The following is a 26856-nucleotide window of genomic DNA, read 5'->3' as shown; positions in this document are numbered from 1 at the left end:
AGCATAGAGAGGGGAACAAACAGAGTTCCTAGAGGCTGGTGGAGGGATCCACTACGAGAGGGTGATGGTGATGCCACAGAAAGATCGTGTGATGGAGCCAAGGTGGTCCCGGGCTGCCCCTTCTAAGCCTGGAAGTCTGTCCTCGAACAAGCGAGCACTGGACTCCACTCACTGTGAGACACCACCCACCGGGGAGGATTCTGAGCCCCTTTGCCCTGGTCCCAGTCTCGGTGTGCTTGGCTGCTCTCGGGCTGAAAGTCTAGGATACAAAAACCTCGGAGCCCAAAGGCCAGCAGATTTTGAAGCAGGAGTGATCTCAGTCGAACCCTAGCTCTATGCCTTATTTCCTGTGAGACTTCAGGCAAAGCACTGAGCTCTTGCTAGCCTCATTCTTCCATATCTATAAAAGAGGACAGCCATATCTGTAGAAAGGGCTAGCATGAGAGTCCAGTGTGAGTATTCCGTTAGTGGGAGGGGGACTCAGTCTATGTCAGTACCATACCACTGCCCTAAAGGTTAAGTCTCCTGCTTAACCCAAAGGAGTGGCCAGGTTTAAGGGCCAGGAAGGCAGGTGGTATCGGAGCGGACAAACAACAGTTGATAAAAGAACCCTGGGCCAGTGTGTGTGTCTGACTGGCCCTCTCTGCTCTGCTGTCTTTCCCTCCCAGCCCTCTGTTGCTGGTGCCGCTGCTGTTGCTGTTTAGCCCCTTCAGTCAAGTCTGACTCTGTGCGACCCCGTGAACTGTGGCCCACCAGGCTCCTCTGTCCGTGGAATTCTCCAGGCAAGAACACTGGAGTGGGTAGCCATTTCCTCCTCCAGGGGATCGTCCTGATCTAGGGATTGAATCCAGGTCTCCTGTCTTGCAGGCGGATTCTTTACCACTGAGCCACCAGGGAAGTCCTCCCAGCCCTCTATCAAGCCCTTATTCTCTTCTAGGTCATGTCTCAGACCACATCAGTGCTTGCAACAGTTCCCATCTTGTTTTCCAAAACACTTTCCTGCTTCCAAGTTCATTTATTCCTTGCAACCACTCTGTGAAAACAAGTATTAGACCCATTTCATAGATAAAGAAACTGAGACCACTCCCTTGTAGAGAGAAGGTGGTAGGAAGCCCTTTGGCTGCTTTATGCTTCCCCAGCCTTCTCAGCCTCCCAACCATGGTGTTCAGAGTTAGGGCACTGGCTGAGAGGCATGAAATTCTATAAGCCAGGGTCTTCGAGGTTCATGAAAGCATCCCAGCACCTTAGATGAGGGAAAGCTAATGAGCACTGGAATAAGAGTCAGGCAGACTCAGTCACAACCCAGCACCACCACGTGGCTGTGTGACCTTCAGGCAATCACTTCACCTCTCAGAGTTTTTGCTTCTCATCTATAAAACAGGCATCATCCCACAGACGCTAAAGCACTGCTGGGAGCGTGAAGCAAGAGAGCTGATGGTATCAGTTACTTACTGCTGTGTAACAAACTCCACTGTTTTTAGAAAGACTATCTCCCCAAACTAGTCAGTCCAACCCGTCCTATTTGTCAACACCATCAGTTCCACCAGATGCCTGAGTGATGGGAGCTGGGTGAGGCAGACATTCCAAGGTGCTGACAGGTGTTCTGCATGGGAGGTGCAGGAATAGGGGATATCTCATGCTGTTTCCCATAACTTCTTGGTTTGCGAAGGTTAAGAGAAATAGTGATCAAATCATGGTCAGTGGTATTTGGTGGTAGATAGCTAATCCAGCAGTGCATTTAAGGCATGCGCACCAATGTGGCAGCTGCACGGGGTGCTGCCCATTGTGAAGAAGGTCCTGATAGGCAAGGTGTTCCCTTCCCAGGTGCTGGGTTGCTGCTTTTCCTCCACTGCCACAAAAGCTGTGTGTTCTCTCCCAGTATCTATCTTTTCCACACTCACCCTTTACTTGTACCCAAACCTTTCACCCAGAAGGGCCAGGTACACTGAGTGGCAAGGGACTTTAATAAAAACTAACGAGAACTCCATCGGAATCTCCTTTTGGTCAGACTACCAAGCATAGGGTGCATTCACTAGGCTGGCCATTCAGGGAAACTAAGTCGTTGGCCCAGGAATGGTTAGGGCAGAATCTCCATAAATCCACTCCCCAACCCTTTTCATCCTGGTTATTACCCAGGAGGTGACCCAGAGTTGGGTGATCCCTTTCTGGGGACAGTCACAATCAACAACCAAGCTGCCTTATTCAGGTGTGTGGACCAAGAAGAGGGGAGGGAGAGAAAGTTGGGAATGTTGACTCAACCTAGACCATCCCTGTGAACAGCAGGGAGCAGGGACGGTCATGAACACTTTGACCAGCAGCCCATTGTCAAGTGTCTTCTGCAGTAAGTTTGCACCGTTGTTAAACTGCAAATGGCCCTGAATGTGAAAACATGACCCAGATCAGCTTCGGGGCCAAAATGCTGTGGCTGGAATTGGCTGATCTGACTGCCAGTGACAACATAACTTAAAAATGTGTCAACAGCATGGAAGCATACATCCACAGCCCCAAGACGGGGTCAGAGGTCTGAAGCAGTCAATCTCCCATAAGCAGCCACGGTTCATGCTTACAGGTCAACTTTGGGCAGCAGTCTCAGGCTTGGCGGACTGTGTAGAAACATGCCATCCTTTCCTTGCTCTGGTCTCTGAGGGTAGTCATGTCTGGTAGGGGATAGGTTCAGGCAGCTACAGGGGGCAGGCTGGCTAGGGCAGGCATGCCAGTCAGTCTCATAAGAGAACAGACCATTTCCAACAGGTGTCTGCAGGAATGACCAACAAAGTTCAATCAGCAGCCTCAATTAGTGGCAACAGTTTATGACCCTATAGAGAGGTGTCTTTTGGAGAAGGCAATGGCACCCCACTCCAGTACTCTTGCCTGGAAAATCCCATGGATGGAGGAGCCTGGTAGACTGCAGTTCATGGGGTCGCTAAGAGTCGGATACGACTGAGCGACTTCACTTTCACTTTTCACTTTCATGCATTGGAGAAGGAAATGGCAACCCACTCCAGTGTTCTTGCCTGGAGAATCCCAGGGACGGGGGAGCCTGGTGGGCTGTCGTCTATGGGGTTGCACAGTCAGACACGACTGAAGTGACCTAGCAGCAGCAGAGAGGTGTCTTTAATTTGCCAGTTTGTAGTTCTCCTAGTGACAAATTAAACAGCCAGGTCATTGGTTAGATCCAAGAGACAACAAAACTATAACAAACTCCATCAAGAGGACTGTTGGCTGGAGCTATGAGAACAGTCATTCTGCCCACTGAGCACAGTGGCTGTGCCCATTCGCAGAGCTGGCACACTGATGCAGAGTAGATGCCGCCGCCCAGTGGACCCCATCAGGACAAACCCAACCTGCAGTAGTAAGAGCCCCGATACCAGTCCATTCTCCACCTATGGTTTCCCCCGGGAAATTTCCCCAAGAAAGTCAAAATTACCTTAGAGCAGCCAGGACCCACTTATAGACTCCCGACTGTCACCTCTGCCTGGATCTAAAGTCAGTAGGACACACTGGATGAGGGGGTGAGTCATCATTCTTCCCTAAGGAGCGTGACTGTCCCACCCTCTTGTCTCAAGCGAACCAGCTGAAGTTCTAAGGATCCCTCGGTTTCCTGTCCATGTCAGTGGTGAATTTCTCTCCTTTCTCAGTGTAAGTACCCATCTCCATAACTGCTATCTAAAAGGCAAGAACAACCTCCATCCCCCAGGAGAAATTCTAGTGAGAAACTCTCTTCAATAAAAGGCAATAAAATATAGGGACATCTATTGCTCAGAGGGTAAAGCATCTGCTTGCATTGCGGGAGACCTGGGTTCGATCCCTGGGTCAGGAAGATCCCCTGGAGAAGGCAATGGCACCCCACTCCAGTATTCTTGCCTGGAAAATCCCATGGACAGAGAAGCCTGGTAGGCTACAGTCCATGGGGTCGCAGAGTCGGACAGGACTGAGCGACTTCACTTCACTTTATTGCCCAATTGGCCATAAATCTTGATCAATATATTTGCTACTGAGTTCCATGGACTTCCTCAAAATTCCATTAACTGGCTTGTAAGACCCTCCTCTTTCCTTATCCAGAAAGCCATGTCTCTCTCAAGATCCCTCCTGCATCACTGTCAAAGTCTATGAAAGGATCTGAGACTTTACCCAATTTGTAAGACAATAAGTTAGCTTGCCCTGTTTCCTGGATGCTGACAGAAGACGAGAGACTCCTGGTTCAGAGACGACGGGTTTCCAGTACTCAGGGCACTGCTGGCAGCATGTCTGCATTGGTTTTCTTGTGGTGCAAAGAGGGGCGAGTGACAACTTCACACCCAGTAGAGTGCTTTATAGGAGCAGAATCCTAAGCTTGGGAACCCAAATCTTTTATAAGGGTTAGTTAAATGCCCGTCCTTTGCACCAGAGGGAGACACTATCTCTAAGGCTCTTGGTTGTCGTATATCCTTGAAGAAAGAGTCTGGAATACAAGCAGTCTGTGCCTTTGCTGCCAAGATTCTTAGAGAGTCCCATGGAGAATTATCTCCCCACACTACAAGCTTTCTCATTTGGTCCCTACGTGATAGAGGATATCATTCTCATTTTATGTATGAGAAAACCACAGCCCAGAGGAAACACATGAAAAGTTCAGAGAGAGTGGAAAATGGTGGAGCCAGGATTCAAACATCAAAGCTTTCCACTTCTCTGCAAAACCAGCCCAAATTCCTCAGCAACTGCAGTTCAGACAGAAGGCTTGACCAAGAAGGTGGCAAAATCTCTCATTCAGAGATGGTTTTCGTGGCTCTTCTCACCCTAACCATGACAAATTCCAGAACAGACTTACCTCAAAGGCCTTTGGCTTATCCTGGTCACTTGGGAGCCCACTCCTGAGGTTTAGAAATTGTCCCAGGGGATGTTTGATGACATCGCCTGCTTAAGCTAGGGCCAGGCCGGCCAGAGCCCTCCCTGAGTGGAAGACCCCTGGGACTCTACAGCCTCAGACTTGGATAGAATGGGATCCCAAATATGCAGACTAATTCTGCATATTTGTTTAAAAATCTTTGTGTGGCTCAAGCTGTTTCTTCCTCCCTGCAAGTTGTGGCAGGGACACCCCTCAGCACAGCCAGGGCCTGGCAGAGACCTGGGCTGTGCGCCCAGATGGGGCCAAGGGGCCCAAGGGTCAGACCTCAGCCCCGGAGCCCCAGAGTGCGGAGAGCTTGGGAGCCAGCCGAGGCCTGTCACCAAGGCGCCACTCGGCTTTCTGGGGATCCGATGTGGTTTTTGACGTGTATTGACATTATATGTTGGGCAGCACAAAGCTGGGGATTCTTAAAGAGTCAAAAGAGCTGTCATGAGGGCCAGGAATGGCAAGCATCGTCGCTCCACGGGTGGACTAGGAGAGCGAAGTGGGAACGAGGTGGGGGTAGGGTTGCCACTTCCGAAGGATCTGCTTCCAGTACACATGCTCAGAAAGCACCAAAATGCTGCCCATTTTAGACAATTTAAGGAGCTTAGCCAACATTCTATGGCCAACAGAGAAGATCTTTTTCCCCCCTTTTCTACAAAAACTCATGAATAGATGTGTTTGGTTCGCAGTGTTAAGGAAAGCCGACTTGGACCGCATGCATGTATGCAGTGTTGTTTATATGCATGTTTTCCTAGGCATTCCTAAAGCCCCATTTTGTTCATTGCTCAAAGATGAGAACTAGAAAGTGAAACTACAATCAATAAACATTCCCAATTAATGTGCTGGTTCAAGCAAAACCGACCCCCAAAAGCTGGCAATAAATATAGTATTTTAAAAATTCAACAAATGCTAAATGGGACTATAAGCAGGTCCTATTCTAACCGCTTCACAAATAGAAACCCATTTAATTTCATCTTCCTAACCATCCTAGAAGGTGTCCATGCTAACAAATGAGGAAACTGAGGCACAGAATCCTTAAATAACTTATCCGAAGTCACTTAGCTGGAGGCAGAACTGGGCCTGGAGCCCCGGGAGTTGCCTCCAAAGCTTGTGAGCTCAGTCAAGTTCAGAAGTGCACCATTCATTCGAAGGATGAGGGGGGTGGGGGTGGGTAGGTAGGAACACCAGCTCTGGAACCAGAGATCTGGGTGGGAATCTTCCATCTGATACTTACTAGCTATGTGACCCTGCTTAACTTCCCTGAGCCTCATCTATAAATCAGGGATAAGGATTAAATGAGATAATACAAAGTGCCTAGTATAGAACACTCAGATGGTAAAGAATCTGCCTGCAACGCGGAGACCCAGGTTTGACCCCTGGGTGGGGAAGATCCCCCGAAGAAGGGAATGGCAACCCACTCCAGTATTCTTGCCTGGAGAATTCCATGGACAGAGGAGCCTAGAAGGCTATAGTCCATGGTGTCACAAAGAGTCAGATATGACAGAGTGACTAACACTTTAGTATATATTAATAACAAGTCCCTTAATAAATGAAAACTGTTATGGTTATTGCTAAACAAAGTAAGGGTTCTATTACTAGCAAGCGCCCCAGCTCCTCTCAGCAGATCCAATATGAAAGCCCACCCTAGGGCTTCCCTGGGTGGCTCAGTGGTAAAGAATCCACCTGCCAAAGCAGGAGACAGGTTCGATCCCTTGTCCAGGAAGACCCCACGTGCTCTGGAGCAACCGAGCCCGTGTATTACAGCTACTGAGCCTGTGCTCTAGAGCCTGGGCTCTGTGAGAAGAGAAGCCACTGCAATGAGAAGCCGGCACACCACAAAGAAGAGTAGCCCCTGCTCACTGCAACTAGAGAAAAGCTGGCACAGCAAAAAAGTCCCAGCACGGCCGAAGATCAACAAATATATGAAATTTTTAAAAGAGAAAGTCCACCTTAGGTTTTGGGGTGGGCAGCAAACAATCTCTAGAAGCCCTGGGCTCCTCCAGAAGGCATCATCAAGACATCTGGTTTAGACCTTTCATTTTCGAGGGGAAATTAAAGCCCAGGGAGGGGCCTTTCCTAGCGCCATTCAGCCAGGTCTCCCACAGTGCCCCCCGGGAGTCAAGGAGGTCACATTAAAAACCACCTGTATCCTCTGCTCAGCCCATGAGCTCCTGGTCTCACACTCAGAAATTCTAGGTATTTCATCTACACTCCACTAGCCTCACTATGAGCTGCATTGAAAACAGCAAGGCTGAGAGGCTGTTTCAACTCATATTCCTGGTGACAGTCAGCCTTCACTGGACTCCCCTTTTCCCAGTATCCTCCACCGAGCCCACCCAGGCCAAGGTGACACACAGCTTCCTCTGGGTTACCCAGGCTGCCGGAAGTCAGCAAAACCCTCAACCTCAGGGTGAAGAATTGTAAAACTTTGTCTTCATTTGCCTTTTATTAAAAAGCATAGGAAACACAACAAGGAGAATATTCTTAACGCCACAGAACCACACACTGAAAAATGGTTAAAATCGCAAAGTTTCTGCTCTGTGTATTTTACCACAATAATAACACTAACCACAAAAACATAGAAAAGATGAAAAAGTTCTGGGGAGGGTTGGTGGTGATGATTGTGCAACAGTGCAAATGTACTTAATGCCACTGCAAAATGGTTCAACTGGTCACTTTTACACTATATATGTTCTTTTTTTTAACCACAATTAAAAACAAACACAACCAAAAAATGATCTCTACCACTAACCTTCTTGCCTCTCCTCTGCTTTGGTCAGACTAATGCAGGTTTCTCAGAAGCCTTTACAGCATCTCTGAGAGCTCAACTCTGAAAGGAGCCCCAGGTCAAGGGTTTGGCCTCCATTGGCCATTGCCTTGCTGTGTGACCCTGGTTAGCAGCCTGACCTCTCTGAGCTTCAGTTCTATGACAGTAATAGAACTAGACATTTTCTGATTCTGTATTCTAAGTCTTTAAAGGGATGTCCCCTCTCAAATCAGGAATTCTTGCTACCACAGCCCCAAGAGGGTAAAATAAGACTATAGGACTGGGGCTTGAGGCTAGTGGAGGGTGTGAAGGTTCTTAGAGGCCTAGAAAAAGTCAGCTGGGGTTGTCATGGAGACGCATGGTACTAATAAACATACCCCCCTCTGGATGCCTGCTCATTCCTGCAGTTTATAAAACACGCCCACATCTAGTACTCCCATGACCCTTTCACTCCACAAACATCCAGAAAGCCCATCCTCTGTGTCCGGCACTGGGCTAGACCAAGATCATAAGACATCTCTGGCTTCCAGGAGACTCCTAGGGAGGAGAGAGGGGACAGCAGCATGGTCAGATCTTGCACTGGGCAGGCCAGGGCATGGTCAGGAGCAGGGGGCAGTTTGGGCAAAGGCCTAGTGGGGACAGAGAGGTCTGGAGTGTGGCGTTAGATGGTACTGGGCCAAGAAGACTCAGGGCAGGGCTAGGTCCTCTCAGAGGCAGTTCTATATCCTAAAGACACAGGCAGTCATCGGAGAGGTCACCATCACATGGAGGAGGTTCACTGTCAGATTTGGGTGCCGGGGCTTCCCTGGTGGCTCAGTGGTAAAGAATCCGCCTGCCGATGCAGAAGACATGGATCCAACCCCTAATCGGGGAAAACCCACATGCCGCGAAACAACGAAGCCCATGCACCACAGCTACTGAGCCTGTGCTCTAGAGCCCAGGAGCTGCCACGGAAGCCCACGTGCCCTAGAGCCCACACTCTGCTACAAGAGAAGCTACTGAAACGAAAAGCTTGTGCACTGCAACTAGAGAGCAGCCCCTGCTCCCCGCAACTAGAAAAAAGCCTGAGCAGCAATGAAGATCCAGCACAGCCAAAAACAAATAAATTAATTATTTGTTAAAAAAAGATCTGGGTGCAGACCATGACTCTGGGTGAGGAGTGGATTGAAAGGGGTGGGAGAGGGAAGGAGGCCTATTCAAGAGGCCACAGCAGCTGTTGGTGGAGGCCCTGGCATCCTGGACTGCTGCTAAGTCGCTTCAGTCGTGTCCCGCTCTGTGTGACCCCATAGACGGCAGCCCACCAGGCTCCCCTGTCCCTGCGATTCTCCAGGCAAGAACACTGGAGTGGGTTGCCATTTCCTTTTCCAATGCATGAAAGTGAAAAGTGAAAGGGAAGTCACTCAGTTGTGTCTGAATCATAGTGACCCCATGGACTGCAGCCCACCAGGCTCCTCCGTCCATGGGATTTGCCAGGCAAGAGTACTGGAGTGGGCTGCCATTGCATAACAGTCATTAATTCATGTAATCTTCCTGACAATCCTAGGATGGAAATACTCTTGTAATTCTGATGAGGAAACTTGGGCACAGAGAGGTTAAATAACATGCCTCAGATCACTTTATGTGGTAAGTGGCAGAGTCTGGATTAAAACAAGGCAGTTACAGCCAAAGACAGCCGGAACAATGAAGCCCTCTGAATTGTGTGGGATGGAAGCTTCCGGAACAGATAGTGGGAAGGGATGGGGGTAGTTCCCAGAAGTGAACAGAGGTGTGTGCACACTCTCTGGAGTAATGAGGGAATCTGTGTTCAGACATTGAGGAAGCAGCCAGATCAGGCGTTCTGAGACCTGGGGTTCAGGCTCAGTTCTGCCCCGAACTTGCTGTGTGACCTTGGGCTCCTCATAGCTCTCTCTGAGCCTTGCGTTTTCTCAGCTGAAGCCTGAACACAAGATTTCTAGGACTCCTCACTCACCAAGCTGTACTTCTCTGGCTCATAGATCCATCCTTCCACACTCTCACACCCAGACACTTTCAGAGACTAAGGCAGGGAAGAGACAGGACGTAGGGGTGGGCTGTGCAGTAGAGAGAGAGGGGCAAAGGAGGGACTAACCCCTCTCCACAAATCTAGCCAATAGCAGGAAATCCATTCCCCCTCTGTCCCCATCCTAGGCCTGGGCCTGGGGACAGTAAACCCCACCCACCGCACTTCCCAGAGCCTGCAAGGACCCAGCTCCCACCAGGCTCTCCAGAGACAGGGCCTTGTTTAGAAAGTGTCTTCTGGAGCCTGAGTCACCAATCCCTGGGTGGTCTGGGGAAACCACAAAGTTTCTGCCGGCACCACGACTGGGAAAGGGGGAGGATGGAGGTCCTGCTGCCACTTGTGACCTCAGCAACTCAGCCTGTCCTGTTTGGGGCTCGGTTTCCCCCTGTGAACTGAGGGACCAGAATTGCAGCCTCAGACCCCTGCGAAGAAAGGCAGCCGTGAGGCCTCTCTGCAGCACTTGAGGCCTTCCAAGGAGCTCAGGGAGGTTCTCAGCCTGGGCAGTGGGCAGGCCTGGGAGCAAGACTGCTGCAAGGTTGAGGCCCCTGGGTCCCCAGAGTTCAGCCCTCCAGACTCAAGGGTGGTCCCCAGGGGGTAGGCCCACTCCAGCAAAGCCAGTCACAACCAGCACGAGAGGACGTTGGACAGGACGCCCAGCCTGCATCTGAGACAGAGACATGTCCTGTCCCCCAGGGAGCTTGGGCACAGGACAGTATTCCCATAAGCTTCCATTTCTCCATCTGGAAAGGGGGACTGGCCAAGAACACCCTCACAGAGGTTCTCGCGCCACGGGTAGTAAGGACTCACAGACAGTTCATGTCGGTAATCACTGACTTGAAAAGAAGACAGATAGTGATTCCGAACCCATCTTCCAACAGAGCACAGTTCTGCTCACTGTGCCCCAGGAGGACCAAGGCCTGGACAGCGGGGACAGCAGAGGAAGGGGGGACTCCTGGGAAGCTCGGGTCTGGGGTGGCAGAGTGGAGTGAAAGGGACTGGGCTGGCTGACCTGGGTCTGAGACAGAATTAGAGGGGTGGAAAGGAGTCCACTGGCATAGAACTTTGGGAAATGAAGTAAAAATAGTGTAGTTCTTGGAGGATGTGGTGGCCATGATTCCCACCTCCGGGCATTCACACTCTAGTGTAGCAACACTTCCCCCCGCCCCCCACACACACCCGCCGCCAACACACACACACCCTGTAGCAAGAATGGTTTGTGTGACCAATAGAACATGGCCGAAGTGATGGAATGACGCTTCTGAGATAAGGTTAGGAAAGACAGCAGCCTCACACTTGGTCTCTCTCTTTTGGATCAGTTGCTCTCGGGCAAGCCACGTCATGAGTAGCCCAATGGAGAGGCCTATGTGGTGAGGAACTGAGGCCTCCAGCCAACAGCCACGTGAGCAGGCTTGGAAGTGGGTCCTCCAGGCCCAGTTAAGCCTCAGATGACTGCAGCCCTGGCCGACAGCTTGATTGCAGCCTCAAGAGACCCTGAATCAGAACCACCCAGCTAAGCTGCTCCCACATTCCTGAGCACAGAAACTGTGTGATAATAAATGGTAGTTGTTTCAAGCTGCCAAGTTTTGGGATAATTTATTACGCAGCAATAGATAATACACAGGACTTCTCAGAGCATTTAATAGGCTAATGTAAATCTCCAAGAAAGAAGATATACAATGTAACATTCCCTAGTTATTTGGCCAAGAAAGCCTTCTTTTTTTGAGTTTTCTCAAGAGAGGAAACTGATTTAATATGGCTCTGGTCCTACAATTAGATGTAAGTTCTAACCTTGGTCAGTTTCATGAGCTAGTCATTTACCCTTCCAGAACCTTTAACTTTTTCCCTTTTATAGAGAAGAAAGAAACCACCTGCCTTTGCATCAATCATGAGGACAGCCCCAGATGGGCAGGTTCTGACCTCCTTGGTGAGGGATCAGAGGGTAGCTTATTTAGGTCCTAAAAGGGAGTTTCACCCTGGGGCTCAGGGAGCTTCCACAAGGCCATTAAGTGGGTCCAACACCCACCATCTCAGTCTTTCTTCCACAGATCATTTCCCCAAAGTGGTGAGAATTAGTCTTCTAGTTTGCAGACAGCTCAGAGATGGGAGATATGGACATCAGACTGAGAGCTGGCGTAAGCCAGAGCATGAGCCTCCCCATCAGATTGGAAGCACTTACCCAGGATGGATGGACCACAAACTCCCCCTCCTTCTCCTGAATCCTGTGGACACCCCACAGCCAAGGGAGGGAAGGAACAACAGAACCTTCTCTGGTCTTAAGAACAAACATAGGTCCTTCCTTCCTTTTCAATGTAATTCCCTCTATTCTTTAACCGCTAAAAGACTGAAATCAAGTTTCAAATGCCTGACTGGTCAGAAACCCACGGAAACCCTGCACATCCCTCTTTGTTAAAAAGAAGACAGTTTAAAAAAAAAAAAAAAAAAACTATAATGCGAATACTTTATTATCAACGAGTGACTGGTATTAGCTTTTTGTCTGGGCATTAATATTTCAGAAACCAGACACCAAACCCAGGCTTTTCCACCTGGCTCTGCTGTATCATTTTCTTTAAAGAAAAAAAAAACATAAAGAGGAAGGAGGAAGAGAAAGAAAATATATCTGTATTATAAGCCAAAGTGCGTCTTTCTTGTTTTGTCCATATACACACATTGCACCATACATAAATAATTACATTGTAAAAATGACTCCATAATTACAAGTATAATATATATTTCCATATAATATATAAAACTTTATATTAAATCTAGGTAGATGATATCTGGGGGGGGGGGGTTCGTCCGTGGGGGCTGTGTCTCTGGGCACGGGGCCCCCCCCGGCGGCGGGGCAGGTGGCGGGGGCGCTATCTGTGGTTGTTGAGAAGGATCTCGAGCCAGCAGGGGCAGGAGGTGATGAACTGCCGGGAGTAGCAGGGCCCCCAGCCCTTGGCGAAGCTGATGCGGACGCTGTTGGGGTCGTAGGGGCCGTCGGCGGCGTCGGGCTCGGGGCCGTGCTGGAGCAGGCCGGAGCGCTCGAAGTCGAACACCTTGATGGAGTAGCCGGGAGGCACCTTGCGGACCACCAGGGCGCGGCCGCCGGGCGCGTCCAGCGTCGGGGAGTTGACGAAGATGGGGTGCTCGCCGCGGTTGTAGGCCCACACGCCGTCAGGCTCCTTGCTGAGCAGGATGCCGAAGCCGATCTTGCTGCGCGTGCGCCGCACCGACTCGCTGCGCTGCTCCAGGTTGAGCTGGCCCAGGCAGAAGCCGCTGCCCTGAGGTAGGTCGTAGAAGATGCTGACGGCCTGGTCGTACACCGCGTAGAGGCGGCCCACCCGCGTCCGGTGCTCCCAGTAGGCCACGCTGCACCAGTGGCTCGGCTTGGTGGCGTCCGGAGACATGCTGGCGTCTGCGGGGCAAGCACAGGGCACGCAGCTGTTATTCCCGGGCAGCGGAGGTGGTATGGCTGCCTGGCCCGGGGAGAAGGGGGAGGTGCGTGGAGCTTCTAGCACCCCACGGACATGCGGAGCGTCTACTGCGGGCCAGGCTGTCCTCAAACTTAACCTGCAGGCCCCCTCGCCCAGCCCCACCCACAAACACACACAAAGGCAGGGCACCTAACTGTGCCAGGTGCCACGGGCACCCAAACACGAGCCACACCCGGCTCCGGCCCATAGAGTTTTACAAGCCGGCGGAAGAGGGACACACACCCACACACCCAAGGGAGGGGCTGAACGGTGAGCACCTACATTGTTCTGGGTGCTGTGCTCTGCAGGCCTCACTCCACACGTGATTCTCTGGGTCCTCCTGAAATGGCGAGGAGGCCACCTTCTCATTTTACAGATGAGGATCTGAGACTTGGCACCCCAAGGCCACCCAGCTAGCGGGTGGCACCACCAGGATTTGAACCCAGTCAGTCCAAGCCTCAACTTGAACAGAGTGGGGTGAAGTGCAAGTTAGTCGCTCAGTCATTTCCGACTCCTTGTGACCCTGTGGACTATAGCCCGCCAGGCTTCTGTGTCCATGTGATTCTCCAGGCAAGAATACTGGAGTAGGTTGCTATTCCCTTCTCCAAGGGATCTTCCGGACCCAGGACTTGAACCCAGGTCTCCTGCATTGTAGGTGGATTCTTTACTGTGTGAGCTACCAGGGTGAGGCAATGGAGGGGTGTAAATCACCCCTTGGAGGGGACTCAGGCATCAGAAGGCAGGATAGGGTGGGGTGGGGGACATGGCCCCCAGTATCTCTTGCAGCTGGGAATCACTGCTGCTCAATGCTGATGGCTCCCAGCCTCAGCCTTGAGCGTGATGCAGAGTCTCCCAGCAGCCCCCACCCCAGCCCCTCAGGTTGGCTCTCTTGGCAGGAAGTGCAGGTCTTCACCAGAACTGCAGCCGCTTCTGTGAGACATAGAAATGAAGGGTCTCTAAGTGGGAAAGGAGATCGCTCCTCAAGGGCTCCAGTTTCCCAGCTGCTCCTCTCCAGACCCCACTTTCCCCAGTGACAGCAAAGATGTGGCCTGGATGAAGACTGGAATCCCTTTTCACTCCAGCTGGGAGCACCTCTATGCGTCTGCGTGAATTTAACAATTTCCAGGTATAGCAAGGGCCCCATCTTGAAGGGCAGCCCCCTCCTCCCTGCCCTCAGGCGTGGCCGGCCTCAGATTCTGAAGCATTTCAACGCCTGGGCTCTCCTTTGAGCTCACGGCTCTGAGAAGCAGACCGCCCGGTGGGGTGAAGTGTTCCCACTCAGGCCCCCGGCTGGGGCTTTGGCAGGGGGAGAAGGTCTGCTGGAGGCCTGATGAGGACACAGTGAGGCCCTTTATGGCTCAGCTCCTCCCAGAGAAACAGAGCAAAGTCCAGTCACACCTGAGGGAGAAAGCACTGCCAACAACTTCATTCAGGAGCCTGGGTGAGGTCAGCTCTGTCGGCCTTCAGTCCAGTCCCGCCTAGACGTCCCAGAGCAGCAGGGTGACCGAGCTCCTGACATTCCCTTATGTTCTGGGAGGCGCCCCCAGCAGGGAACTGTGCACCTGAGGGCTTCCTGTTAGGCTGCTTGCTCTGCTGTGGCCTGGGGCTGGGCACAGCCTCAAAGGGTGGCATTAAGGTCCCAGCCACAGGGCCCCAGGCTAGCCCCTGAGGATGTATACTTTGTCTCATGGTCCCTACGCAGACCCCTCATGGTTCTAGCTGTGGTCAGAGTGGGGGAAACAGGCCCCCCTGCTCTCAGCTGACCTGCCCCTCCACCAGTGGGCACTAGGCCAGTCCCAGCAGGAGGGCCGCCAGGAGTACCCCACGCCCTTGTCCCTTTCTCCATCCATCCATCTGGCACTGGTCTGAGAGCTCTCAAGATGCAGAGAAGCAGCACCGTCCCAGCCTGGCTGTGAAACTCCGAAACCAACCTTCTCGTTAGGTGAGAACTCCGTCAGTGCACCAGGCACAGAGGTGCAGAGGCAAAGAAGCATGCCTGGAGGACGCTGCACGACAACACAGGCAGCGGGCACCTCTGAGTGCCCTCCGTAAGCCAGGTGACTTCCTCACGACGGCCTTGGTGCACCTGCTACCAGCCTTGTCCACGGGTGTGGAAACTGAGGCCCCGGGAGGTGCCATAACCGGCCAAGGGCACACGCTCAAGAGTGCTGGGGCTGGCATCAGTGCCAGGCCACACTCTCGAGGGGAGCTCTTCTCCATACTCCAGACAGGCCCCCCACCTTCTCAGAGCCTCAGTTTCCCTATCTGCAACCATGACAGCTCTCGTGGTCTGTGAGTCCTAGAAGTGCTTACCCACAAGCTGGTGAGTCACAAACGAAAGGCCTTCATCCCCTGAAGACTCACACAGTCCTACTGAGGGAGGGAGCACTGCTGCCCGCCTCTACAGATAAGCACAGAGGGGCCACCCTAGTCATAAAGGGGCAGCTCTGCCCCAGGGTGTAGCCACTCATAAAAGCTTAAGAAGCAGTTTAACAGAGAGAAGAGTAATGGGACCCCAGGGGTGGGGCACTTCTTCCCTCGAAGCTCCTAAAAGGCTTTTAATTCAAGGCCAAGTGGGCCTTCCTGTCCCCCTCCTCTCAGCACCTCCAACCCCAGCCAAGCCAAACCAACTGTGCCCTCATCATCTAACCACGCCCCAACCCTGATCAACACCTGTGTCTCGGGTCTTGTTCCAGTCGGTGCTCCTCACGGGGGATGGAACCCTATGCATGGGGATAAACCACCCAGCCCCTGAGTTGCCCTGGGCCCCAGCCATGGTGCTCAGGGACACCGCCTAGTCCGGGCCTCACCTCCTGTGGCCTCTGGATGAGCAGTAACACCTCATCAAGCCTGGGCTCTGGGCCAGGTCTTCCAAATTCCAAGGGATGGACTGCCGCCTCTGGGAAGCCCTCTCTGACCTCTCCCTCCTGTGTGCCTAGAGCCTCAAATGCAGCCTCGCTCTTGGCCTGAGCAGGTGTTTGTGCTGTTGGTCAGCATCCCTGGCTGGCCTCAACTCTCAAGGAGGAAGGGGTGGGTCTTAGTCCTCTCTGCATCTGTCCCAAGTCTGCGTGTATCCCCAGGGTGCTCTTGGAACACCCTGCAAGGGAAGGAGGAAGGAAACAGAATATATGCCAAGTGTGGGCACACTGCCGTCACACTACCCCTTACTGGAATCCTTCCCAGTAGGTGGGGCTGATGGCCTCAGGCCTGAAAGGTGCTGGGCAAGGTCTAGGGTCTCAGGTTTGATCCTGAGACAGCAGCCCAGCAGGTAAGCCTGTCACCATGCCTGAGGCCTCCTCGTCTCCTCCTAGCTCTCAGGGTCTCTGGGCTCCAGAGCTTGAGGGTCCCACGGCACTATTTCATCCAGGGAGCCCCAATACTCTGGAATTTCACAAACCAATACACTGTTTAATGGGGGTGGGGTGGGAATATTACAAGGTCACTACAATTTTATATTGTCACATACAGACTGATTAAAAACCCCAAGACCATCTACTGTCACTAGCACAAAAGAAAGTATAATTTGATTCTCAAAAAATAGAGTATTTAAAAAATCAAATCAGAAAATCTAAAAATATATTTACATTGTAAGAAATTTTCTTGTTTTTTCACCATAGACCAGTGAAAACTCAGTCCTGAGAGTGGCCTGTGGGAACCATCAACTGAGCCCAGTGTCCTTGTGCCCCAAAGATGGTGCCCGGGGGTTGGGGGGTACCAGGTGACTTGCCCAAGGACATACAGCAGTGGGTGGCAGAAGTGGGACCAGAACTAGAGACCCCAGAATTCTAACCAGTGCTTGTCCCATGATCCAAAAGGTTTCTGAGTGAGACAGACCTAACTCTCACCACAGACTAGATATGTGGTCATGAACAAGTCACCGAATGTCCCCAAGCCTCAATCTCCCCATCTGTAAAATGGACTTGTTCATAATTGAGTACCTCAATTACACAGTCCCTCTTTGAACTTTCTGGCAACTCCAGCAGCAGATCAATTTGGAGCAGAAAGAAGCAGCTGTTTATCTGTCCCCATGCTGGCCTAACCCTTCAAAGGCCAGGGCTCCTTACGGGTGTTGGGGGTCATGACCCAGGATCACCACCATGGGGGGTTACAACAGGACAACGGACAGCAGAGGCCTTTGCAAACTGTAAAGCACTTTACCAATGTTAAGGTTTAGCTCCCAGCCTGGTACCTGAAGTGCAAAAAGGTGCTCATTAAGTGAAGAAATCAAAGTGAAGCGATGAATAGCTGAACATGAGGGACACAGATGAGTGCTCCTGCGGCTCTGTTTACACACACACGTGTATTCACATCTAATGCTGCGTGTTCACAAGCTGACAACGCTCTCTGAGAATGAGCAGGCAGGCACCCCCAAACCCAGGGTCCCCTCTCCACTCCCCTCAGACGCAGAGCTCCACTCCACCCATCATGCCTCTCATCTGCAGCCTGAGCTGCCTCTCAGGATACGAGGGGACAGCCTCTTGCAGAAGATCTTTTTCTTCTCATGGCTCCAAGGCTGTGGTCCCGCCATCAGCCTAATTAGGAACCAGCTCCTTAATTGCAAATAAATACCGGGGAGTCAGACCCGAGTGAACAACATCAAAGATGACCGCTCTCTGACCGAAACTCCTGCTCGCTACCCCCTGCTCAGGGCCTGGCCTAGTTCCCAGCCAGACTCTGGGTCCCGGCTGGAAGGGTTCCGGGGGGAGGGGGAGAGGAGAGGCGCGGGCTGGCGTGATGTCTGGGGCGGACTTGGAGGAGCAGCACCAGACCGGGGGCCAGGAGTCCTGCAGCCAGGTGTCCTCTCTCCTGGCCCCGATCTGCAGGCGCTCTTTCTTCTCCCGGCCTCAGTCTTCCCCTCTGCACAGTGAGCTCTACGCATCTATGACTTCATGAATGTTCACAGCAGCTCTAACCGTAATCACCCAAACCTGGAAAGCAGCTCAGATGTCCATCAGCAGGAGGATGGATGTTAGTGGACTAAATGCTCATGTGTGTCCCTCCCCAAGTTCAGGTTGAAAATGCTAATCCCTGACGTGACAGTATTAGAAGGTAGGGTCCTTGGGACGTGAGGAGCTCATGAACAGATCAGAAAAGAGACCCCAGAAAGCCCCGTCACTTTACTGTGTGAGACTATAGCAAGAATACAACCATTTATGAACCAGGAAATGGCTCTCACTAGACACCAGATCTACCAGCAAGCATCTTGACCTTGGATTTCCCAGACTCCAGAACTGTGAGAAATAAATATGTATTATTTAGGCTACCCAATTTAGGGTATCATTGTGATCACAGCCCAAACAGGCTATGATAATGGATCAACAAAAATAAGGCACATCCATTCAGTACAAGAGGGCTTCCCAGGTGGTACAGTGGTAAATTCCCACCTGCCAATGCAGGAGACGCAAGAGACTCAGGTTGGATCCATGGGTTAGGAAGATCCCCAGGAGGAGGAAATAGCAACCCACTCCAGTATTCTCGCTGAGAAAATCCTGTGGACAGAGGAGCCTGGCGGGCTACAATCCATAGGGTTTTAAAGAGTCAGATACAACTGAGCATGAACGCACTATAGTGGAACACGATTCACCAGTAAAAAGTAATAAACTGCTGAAACACGCCCCAACGTGGGTGAATCTCAGATGCATCTGGCTGAGTGAAAGAAGCCAGACCCAAAAGATATGCTGTTTCCGCTGATACGAAATTCTTAAGTAGACAAAATGAAGTAAAGTGACAGAAATCAGAACAGGGATTACCTCTGGGGAGTAACCCCTGGGGATGAGGAAACTTTCTGGGATGCTGGAAATGTTTGCTATCTTGAACAGCAGGAACTCGGGTATGCACACTGTCAAAAATCATGACCTATGCGCTAAAGAGCTGTGCAATTCATCGTAGGTACGACGCCTTGAAAGGATGACAACAAAGGCCAGCCCTCTGTGGCTTGTCCTAAAAGTGGTCTCAGCAGGGCTCCCAGGGGGCCCAGGGGACAGGCCGGACAAGGGTGGCCTGGCCTCTGGGTGGCGCCCACATTCCTGCCACCAGAGGGTGGTGGATGCCTGTCATGGACAGGAGGAGACTGGCCCAGCGGGAGGTCCTCTCCCCTGCACTGCAGCCAGCCCCTCCAATGGCTGGTATTCCTTCCTCTGGGCCTCTTGACCAAGTGAGGGTCCTGCAAGCCCAATGTGTAATTTTGTGGGGATGCTGGGGCACCTATGGGGCCCACTGTAGTCTGGGGAAGGCGAGGAAAGCTGAAATCCCAAGGAAAGCCTTTAGCTTCTTTGAATCAGCAGCTTTCTGTCAAAACAAAGGGCAGGAACGTTCCTGTGCGCTCCCCCGTGGGCCGCACACTCCAAAAGCCTGAACACACGCAATGCAGCCTGTTTCCCTCGTGACTTCCCCTTTCCGCCGCGCCAGACTGCCTTGGACTTGCCCACCCTGGGAGGCGAACCACAGAAGTGCCCAGATTAAAGTCTCCGGATGGCTTAGACTCCAAGGAAGGGAAATGTGAAGGCTCAGGGCATTCACAGGAAGCTGGCCCCGAGTCCCCCAGTCTCCAGGGCCTAGCTGGGCTGCTCAGGCTCCTCCACGTTCAAAGCTTTGGCTGCTGCTTCACACCCCCTTGGGCCACAGCAGCCTCCCTGCCTTTCCGGGGGCTGGCCCAGCCACACCTTAAATGAACAATGAAACCAGGGCAGACCCCACCGAGAGCTGGGAAGGGAGGTTCAGAGAAGCTAAGTGACTTGCCCAGGGTCACCCAGCAATTTGGTGGCAGAGCCAAGGAGGAGCCTAGGGCTGGCTTTTCCAATCCCCTTTGCACAGAGCCCTGTTGGGGCCGCCTGCCCTCCTGGAAAACTCCTTTCTTCTGTCCCATGTTATGCCCACGGCTTTTAAGTTCCCATCCAACCAGGAGCTTTTTCATCTGAGGCTCCCAGGCCTGGGAGTAATTACGTGGCCCTGCATCTGGTTAACCTAACACCCCTTTAAAAGCCTTGTTTGCCCATTAGATAAGTAGTTTTTGTTATCAAACTAAAGGGGGAAAAAGAAGTTTCCACTTAACCTTCCTTTGTCATTTTAAGCTGCAGAAATGGCTTCAGGTTTTGCAGCAAGTCTAAAGATGCAGCATTAATTAGAGGCTCTTTTTTTTTCTTCGTTAAGGGAGGGGGAGACCCGTCCTTTATTCACTGGGATCCGGTAGTAAAAGCAGAGAAGGAATGTGCACAGGGCCATGTTAATGGTCAACAGCTTAGAACGAGCCGCTCCGCTGAAAGCTTTCCAAAAGCAGGGCCCAGCTGACAGGAGTTTCCTCTTATTCGCTCCCACCCGCCCCTCCCCGCCCCCACCTCAACTCCCGCACCTTTGGCCCCTGGAGGAAGCCAGGCTTCCAAGAGGAAGTTCCTAATCGGTCATTACATCACGGGCGGTCTGGCCACCACCGCCGCCTTCACGGGGTCCACCTTGGGGGCTCATTCAGCCGCTGGTTTCTGGGCCAAGGACTGTTTGGCCACCACTTTCCAGACAGTTGACTAGCCGCTCTGCTGGGGGCAGGAGGGCTGGGGGTTACCCCCTGGACAGCAGTGAAGCAGGCAAAGGGAAAATGACAACAGGAGGAGGGAGTCCAGGAAATTCGTGGTCCGTGTGGCCACAATTCAGGATTCTGCAGATGCAAAACTGAGGCCCCAAGAGGGAAAGGAACTGGCCAGGGTTACAGGAGAAACTCACAATAGACTGGCAGCTAGGACCAGTTGGGTGTCTCCTGCACAGGATCCAGGAACAAAGCTGCCTATGTGTGTGAATCTCAGCCCTGCCACTCACCAGCAGTGAAATCTTGGGTAAGTGATTTCACTACCTGGGCCTCAGTTTCCTAAACTGTAAAATGGGGATGCAATCAGCGCTTACTGCCTCGGGCTGCTGGGATTAATTTCAAGTGCAAAATAATGCCTGGTTCAAAATAAGCACTCTGTAAGTTAACAGCTATTTTTTTTCACTAGTATTATTACCACTGTATATCTTATCTCTATATTGTATAAATTATTGAATAGATTGATTCAGTCTGTATAGTTCATAAGGGTATTCATATTAGGTCAGGTAATGTGTCAGTGGAGTTGAGGATCAGGGGGAAATGCTGAGAAGAGGAGCAACAGTAGTAACAACGATAAACCAGCCAGTAGTAATAGTAGTAATAATGATGATGATATACCAGCCAACATCTAATGAACTTTTACCCAATGCTAAGCAGAGTATGAAGCACTTTAAATGCACTGTCTCATCATACTGTTCATTCTCTTAGTAATTCCCATTTTTAGAAGCAGCTGAGGTCTAACAGTCAGGTAGTGAGTCCAGAGTCCTCAGCTAGGAAGCTGCCAATCTGGGATCCAAGCTCACGTCTATGTGGAGACTGGAGACTTTGCATTACTCTCTTGTGGTTACAACCTATGAGCTGCAAAACCCCAGAGGCCTGCAGGGTAATGGCACAGAGTCTGTGTTGTAACAGCCCATCCATGTCCACTCCAAGCCGGCACTTGGCGGCTCTATAAGGACTGGATGTTCAAAGTCGTCTTTAGATGTGGCAATATGGAGGCCCCAGTAGACACTGCCCACCTTTTGGGGGTTTTCAAAAACCATGCCTTCTAACAACTATCTATAGACCCCAATGCAGTCCTGCAAACATGTATTTTTCCAGTGTTTCAGGACAGCTTCTCCCACGGACTCCCATCTCCTTTCCTTGACACAAGGAGCGTGTTCTACATACACTTCAGTAATGGAGGGTGACCTCAGCAAAGGGCTGCTGACCTGGCTGAGTAATTGGAGGGTGTGGGGGGTGCCGGGTGCTCTCTGCTCTGCACCCAGTTCAGGAGGCAGGATCACCCCCATTCTCTGAGGACAGACCCCAAGTCACAGAGGCCACAGAGCAAGGCCGCGTGGGAATCCTGACCGGATGGCCTGACCCCAAGCCTGCTTCTCTCTGCTGGGCCCTGCACGCTGCCTCTGCTCTTCTGGGAGGCCCAGGGAGCGCCACCCTGAAGGGTTTAGAGGGAGTATGCGCTGTCAGTGGTCAGCCTGCCGAGCTGTCACTGGTCTCTAAGAACAGTCCTGCTGGACCCAGCGGGATTCCTTCACCCCTGGCACCCTGACCCCTGCCTGCTCGCTCCCATGTCTCCAGCAGAACCAGGTGGCGGCCTGGGCTGAGATGGGTAAGGTTTCTGTTATTTAATCTCCTGCAGTATGCGAATGGATCCTGAAAAGATGAGCTCCTCTTGCAACCCTGGCATAAAACAAGCTCTCCTTTGGGCCCTACTACACAGGCCTGCTCAGGGTCTCCTCCACACGTAGTATCCCCGGAGCCCAGCAGGACCTATCACTTCCATCAGCATCCTTCTCGCCCTGCTGTCCCTGTAAGCTTTTGTCAGGTTCGCTGGGCCCGGGGGCTGTGGCTTTTCTCCCCAGGCCTTGGTGCTTTGTGGTCCAAGCTTCCTTCTTAAAAACATTCTGCAGGCAGGCCCAGCTCTGAGAGCCACACTGAGGCTGCGATCAGATCACTCTCCATCAGAGCTGAGCATCAGACTGTACCCCAGAAACACTGGCAGGCCTACCTGGCCCGGCCTGACGGTCCTAAACGAAGCCCCAACACCCTACGCCGGAAAAGACAAGACGCCAAAGAGGCAGCAAGGAGATCAAACCAGTCAACCCTAAAGGAAATCAACCCTGAATATTCACTGGAAGGACTGATGCTGAAGCTGAAGCTCCAATACTCTGACCACCTGATGCAAAGAGCCGACTCATTGGAAAAGACCCTGGTGCTGGGAAAGATTGAGGGCAAGACGAGAAGGGGGCAACAGAGGATGAGATGGTTGGATGCCATCACTGACTAAATGGACATGAATTTGAGTAAACTCCAAGAGATAGTGAAAGACAAGGAAGTCTGGTGGGCTGCAGTCCATGGGGTGGCAAAGAGTTGGGTGCGACTTAGTGACTGAAAAACAACAGCAAGGAGGCTGGGCGGGAGAACCTCTCCGACTTCAGGCAGAAATTCGAGTCTAGGTGGGAGAATTCTGGTTCCCTGTGTCCTGGAGGGAAGGACGGTGAAAAGCTTCAGTCTCCAAGGGGAGGGGAGAGCTGGTGATAAGCAGCTTATAAAATCAGCCCCACGTTTTCCAGAAGGAACCAGTTTCTGCAACAAAAGGCTCTGAACTTTGCTCTCATTCCAGGTCGTTTTGTTTTATCACAAAGTTAGGATTCTGAGTAAGTTTGTTTGTTTCCTTAGGCAGAGACCCCCTGGGGTGGGAAAGCCTGGCTCTTCATCTTAACCCTGCAAAGATTCTAAAAAAGCACTGTGTGTGTACAATGTTGAAGCTGGGTACCTGGATCCCCAGGAGAGAGGCAGCAGTTGTGAGAGGGAAGGGGCCCCCCGTCCTCCCTGCCTGCGAGTCAGCCTTGCTGATGGCTGAACTCCTGGATTCTCACAGGAGCCAGGTCCCTGGCTGCTCTTTGGGGTTCCTGTCTTGGGGGAGAGTGGGTTTTCACCTGAGCCTTCAGGTACCAAAGTTCACTGACTCAACCCCACCTTGACTTCCCTGTTGAATCTGAGAATACAGAGAACAAAGTCGGCCCTTTGGGGGTTCAGATGGGGACAGCCTGCGCAGGCGTCAGAAGTAGGGGGAAGCGGTCTCTGGTAATCGGCGATGTGCTTCAAGGAAGCCCATTTGGGGACACGCTCCTGCCCTGTCGGGGGAATTCAGGGCACCTCCATTTCTCTTTTATTTCCCAAATACAATATGAGTTTTATTGGCAAACCTCCTGCCTCAGACTTCTACCTGGACCGAATGTAAAGCCATAAAAGCAAAGTACCTTAAAATTGCCCTCAATCAACTTGTCTCTGAGGCAGGAACCTATGCTGCTGCAGAAACATCCCAGGGGGTAATCAGGGGAGGCCCCGACAACCCAGGCCCCTCAAATCCCTGGCTCCACCGTCCCCTGTGAGGAGGATCCTTTAGCTCCCTGTGCCTTGAACACCTCCCCCGCCACCTCCCCCCGCCCCCGCCCCCATGTGTAGTTTGTCTACTCTCTCTTGATCTGGAAAATTCCGTGAGACCACAGGCAGCAGAGAGGTGAACGAGTGCAGATCCTAACGACTGTGTTACAGTGAGCAGGTGACTACACCTCTGAGTGTCGAGGCCAGCTACAGAACTGGGGGGCCCAGTTCAAAATGAAAAGGCAGGGTTCCTTGTTCAAAATGTATCCAGAATTTCAGTAGTGAAAGCGGAGCCTTAAACTGAGCAGAGGCCCCTTCTCTGCACAAGGCCCTGAGTGGGGCACACATCCCTGAACACCCATGAAGCCAGTGTAACTCACTCCAAGGGGTCAAGGTTGGGGGGCGGGTTCATGATAGCCCTAACGACAGTAATTGGCCCTTGATGAAAGTGAGATTCTTCCTCCATTCCCCAAAGTACATCAGACTCCTACTCAACTACCAAGGCCCCAGTGTCACCTCCTTTGAAAAGCCTTCCTGAGTCCCTGGGTCTGAACCACTCAGCCCCTCCTCCATGATGCTCTTTGATGCCCGCATCAGGAGGGCGTGTGTCTCCACCTCACCCACCTGCAAGCAGGCTGGCCGGGGATGAGGTTTCACCTGGCCTCTGCCCTTCCCACCCCGGGACCAGGCACCCTGCCTCCTGACCAAGACACTGTCAATAACAGATGACTGGAATTGCGCATCTGGATGCGCAATTGGGCGGGCACTCGGGAAATCATCGGATTTTCCCCAGGTTGGAAAAAACGCAGCAGCCATGCCATTCCCATTGAACAGATGACACCACGGAGGTCTAGAAGCCAGGGCACGGAGCCGGGGAGGGAGAAGCAACATCCCTACTTGCTGATCTTCACGATGCAACCCAGCCAATGGAACACCAGATGAGCTTGCTATGTGCCATGCTTGTTTCAATAAAATAAAATCACCTAAAGCCTACAGTCATCTTGTTTGGCAATGGGGTGGACTTAATTTCTCAGGCTTGCTAGGTCTGCGAGGGTGAATGGAACAGGGAGCACGGCTCTCCATGGAAATGCCAAAGAACAGGATGGGAGCTGATTTTCTTATTTGCAAAGCTCTCAAAGATATGCCTCATCTAACACCAGCTTGTTGTTATTTACCCATGAGCCAGTATCATGTGACCTCTGCAAGTCAAATATGCCTTATTTACATTAAAGAAATGCTTTGGGATGCGTTTTGGGTGGCTCAGATGGTAAAGAATCTGCCTGCAATGCAGGAGACCCAGGTTAGATTCCTGGGTTAGAAAGCTTTCCTGGAGAAGGGAATGGCTACCCATTCCAGTATTCTTGCCTGGAGAATTCCATGGACAGAGAAGCCTGGCAGTCTACAGTCATGGGGTTGAAAGGAGTTGGACATGACTGAGCAACTAACACTTTGGGATAAACACCCCCAAATTAAAGTCCCAGGGGCAGAGGCATTCAATTTACAAATAATCCTTGCATTGAAACCTTCTCTTTAAACACAAAGGTACCTAATTTTAGTGAAGACAGGGTCCTACATACTGGATTTTCTGAAAGTGAGGCTTGCCTGGATCATTCTTACACATTTCTGGAGCAAACAAGGATGCTTTATAATAAGCAAAAAGCTAATATTGACTGGAGAGATCATTAAGCCACAATTAAATATTAATATTTGCTGTAAAGAACACAGTAACATGAGATTTAAAGGTTCCTTACAAAAATGTTGCAAAATGACCTAGGACTTGGCAGAAGCTCATCCCTGCTAGTCGGTCTCCTGTTTGCAGTCGCGCTACTGTGCGCAGCTGGAGCTGCTGGGCGCCGTCCCTGCCCAAGCTCCAAGCTGCCTCGAAAGGCATGGCTTGTTTGATATGGGGCTAGAGGTGCGGAGGAGGAGCAAGTCAGGCAACTGTCCATCACAGCAGGCCTGCAGGTGGACACAGACCCATAGACTTGCATCCCATGCCTCAATCCCAAGTCCAGGGTCAGTTTCCAAAGCAGAAGGAGGCAGCCAAGCTTGGCTCTTACAGCTCCTATAGCCCAAGTCAAGAAGTTGGGTCTCCCCCAGTCAGTGGTGATGGTAGGATGCTGTTTCTAACTGTGGCTGCTGCTGCTGCTGTCGCTTCAGTCGTGTCCGACTCTGTGCGACCCCATAGACAGCAGCCCACCGGGCTCCCCCATCCCTGGGATTCTCCAGGCAAGAACACTGGAGTGGGTTGCTATTTCTTTCTCCAATGTAGGAAAGTGAAAAGTGAAAGTGAAGCCGCTCAGTTGTGTCCGACTCTTCGCGACCCCATGGACTGCAGCCCACCAGGCTCTTCCATCCATGGGATTTTCCAGGCAAGAGTACTGGAGTGGGGTGCCATTGCCTTCTCCATCTAACTGTGGAGGGTTTTCCAATTCTCCAAGTCCATTCATAAAGGACCCCTTTTTAGGTTATGGCATATAAAGTTCAGAGAGGCTGGGTGACTGCCCACAGGGTTAATGAGGAAGGAGGATCAGGGTTCATCCCTGTCTCTGGAGGCCAAAGGTGCTCCTCCCACTGTCAGTTCCACTGTCAGCCAAGCATCTTGGGAAAGTGAGCCATCGGCTCAGTAAGTCCCTCAGAGTAATTCTTTAGTCTATGTCCAGATACACATAGGCGCATGAGCTGCACGACTCAAGTCAATGCAGCAAAATGTGGGAGCCATGTCACAACTGTCAACTGTGCTTCTGTTTGGTCTCCTATTCC

The 26856-nt window shown here is 51.8% G+C and overlaps 1 protein-coding gene across 3 annotated transcripts in view; it reads right to left on the bottom strand.

The window, feature by feature from the left end:
• Positions 1–11249: 11249 nt before the first annotated feature.
• SMAD6 (SMAD family member 6) overlaps positions 11250–26856 on the bottom strand; it is a 77905-nt gene continuing 62298 nt past the window's right edge. For all 3 annotated transcript variants that reach the window (XM_027553040.1, XM_027553042.1, XM_027553041.1), the window contains one exon: positions 11250–13072. In XM_027553040.1, coding sequence (XP_027408841.1) covers positions 12531–13072 — 542 coding nt within the window. In that variant the 3' untranslated portion in view covers positions 11250–12530. The remainder of the gene's footprint in view (positions 13073–26856) is intronic.

The sequence above is a fragment of the Bos indicus x Bos taurus genome, chromosome 10 (assembly GCF_003369695.1).
Source record: "Bos indicus x Bos taurus breed Angus x Brahman F1 hybrid chromosome 10, Bos_hybrid_MaternalHap_v2.0, whole genome shotgun sequence".
Lineage (NCBI taxonomy): Eukaryota > Metazoa > Chordata > Mammalia > Artiodactyla > Bovidae > Bos > Bos indicus x Bos taurus.
This window is presented reverse-complemented; position numbering and strand designations above follow the sequence as displayed.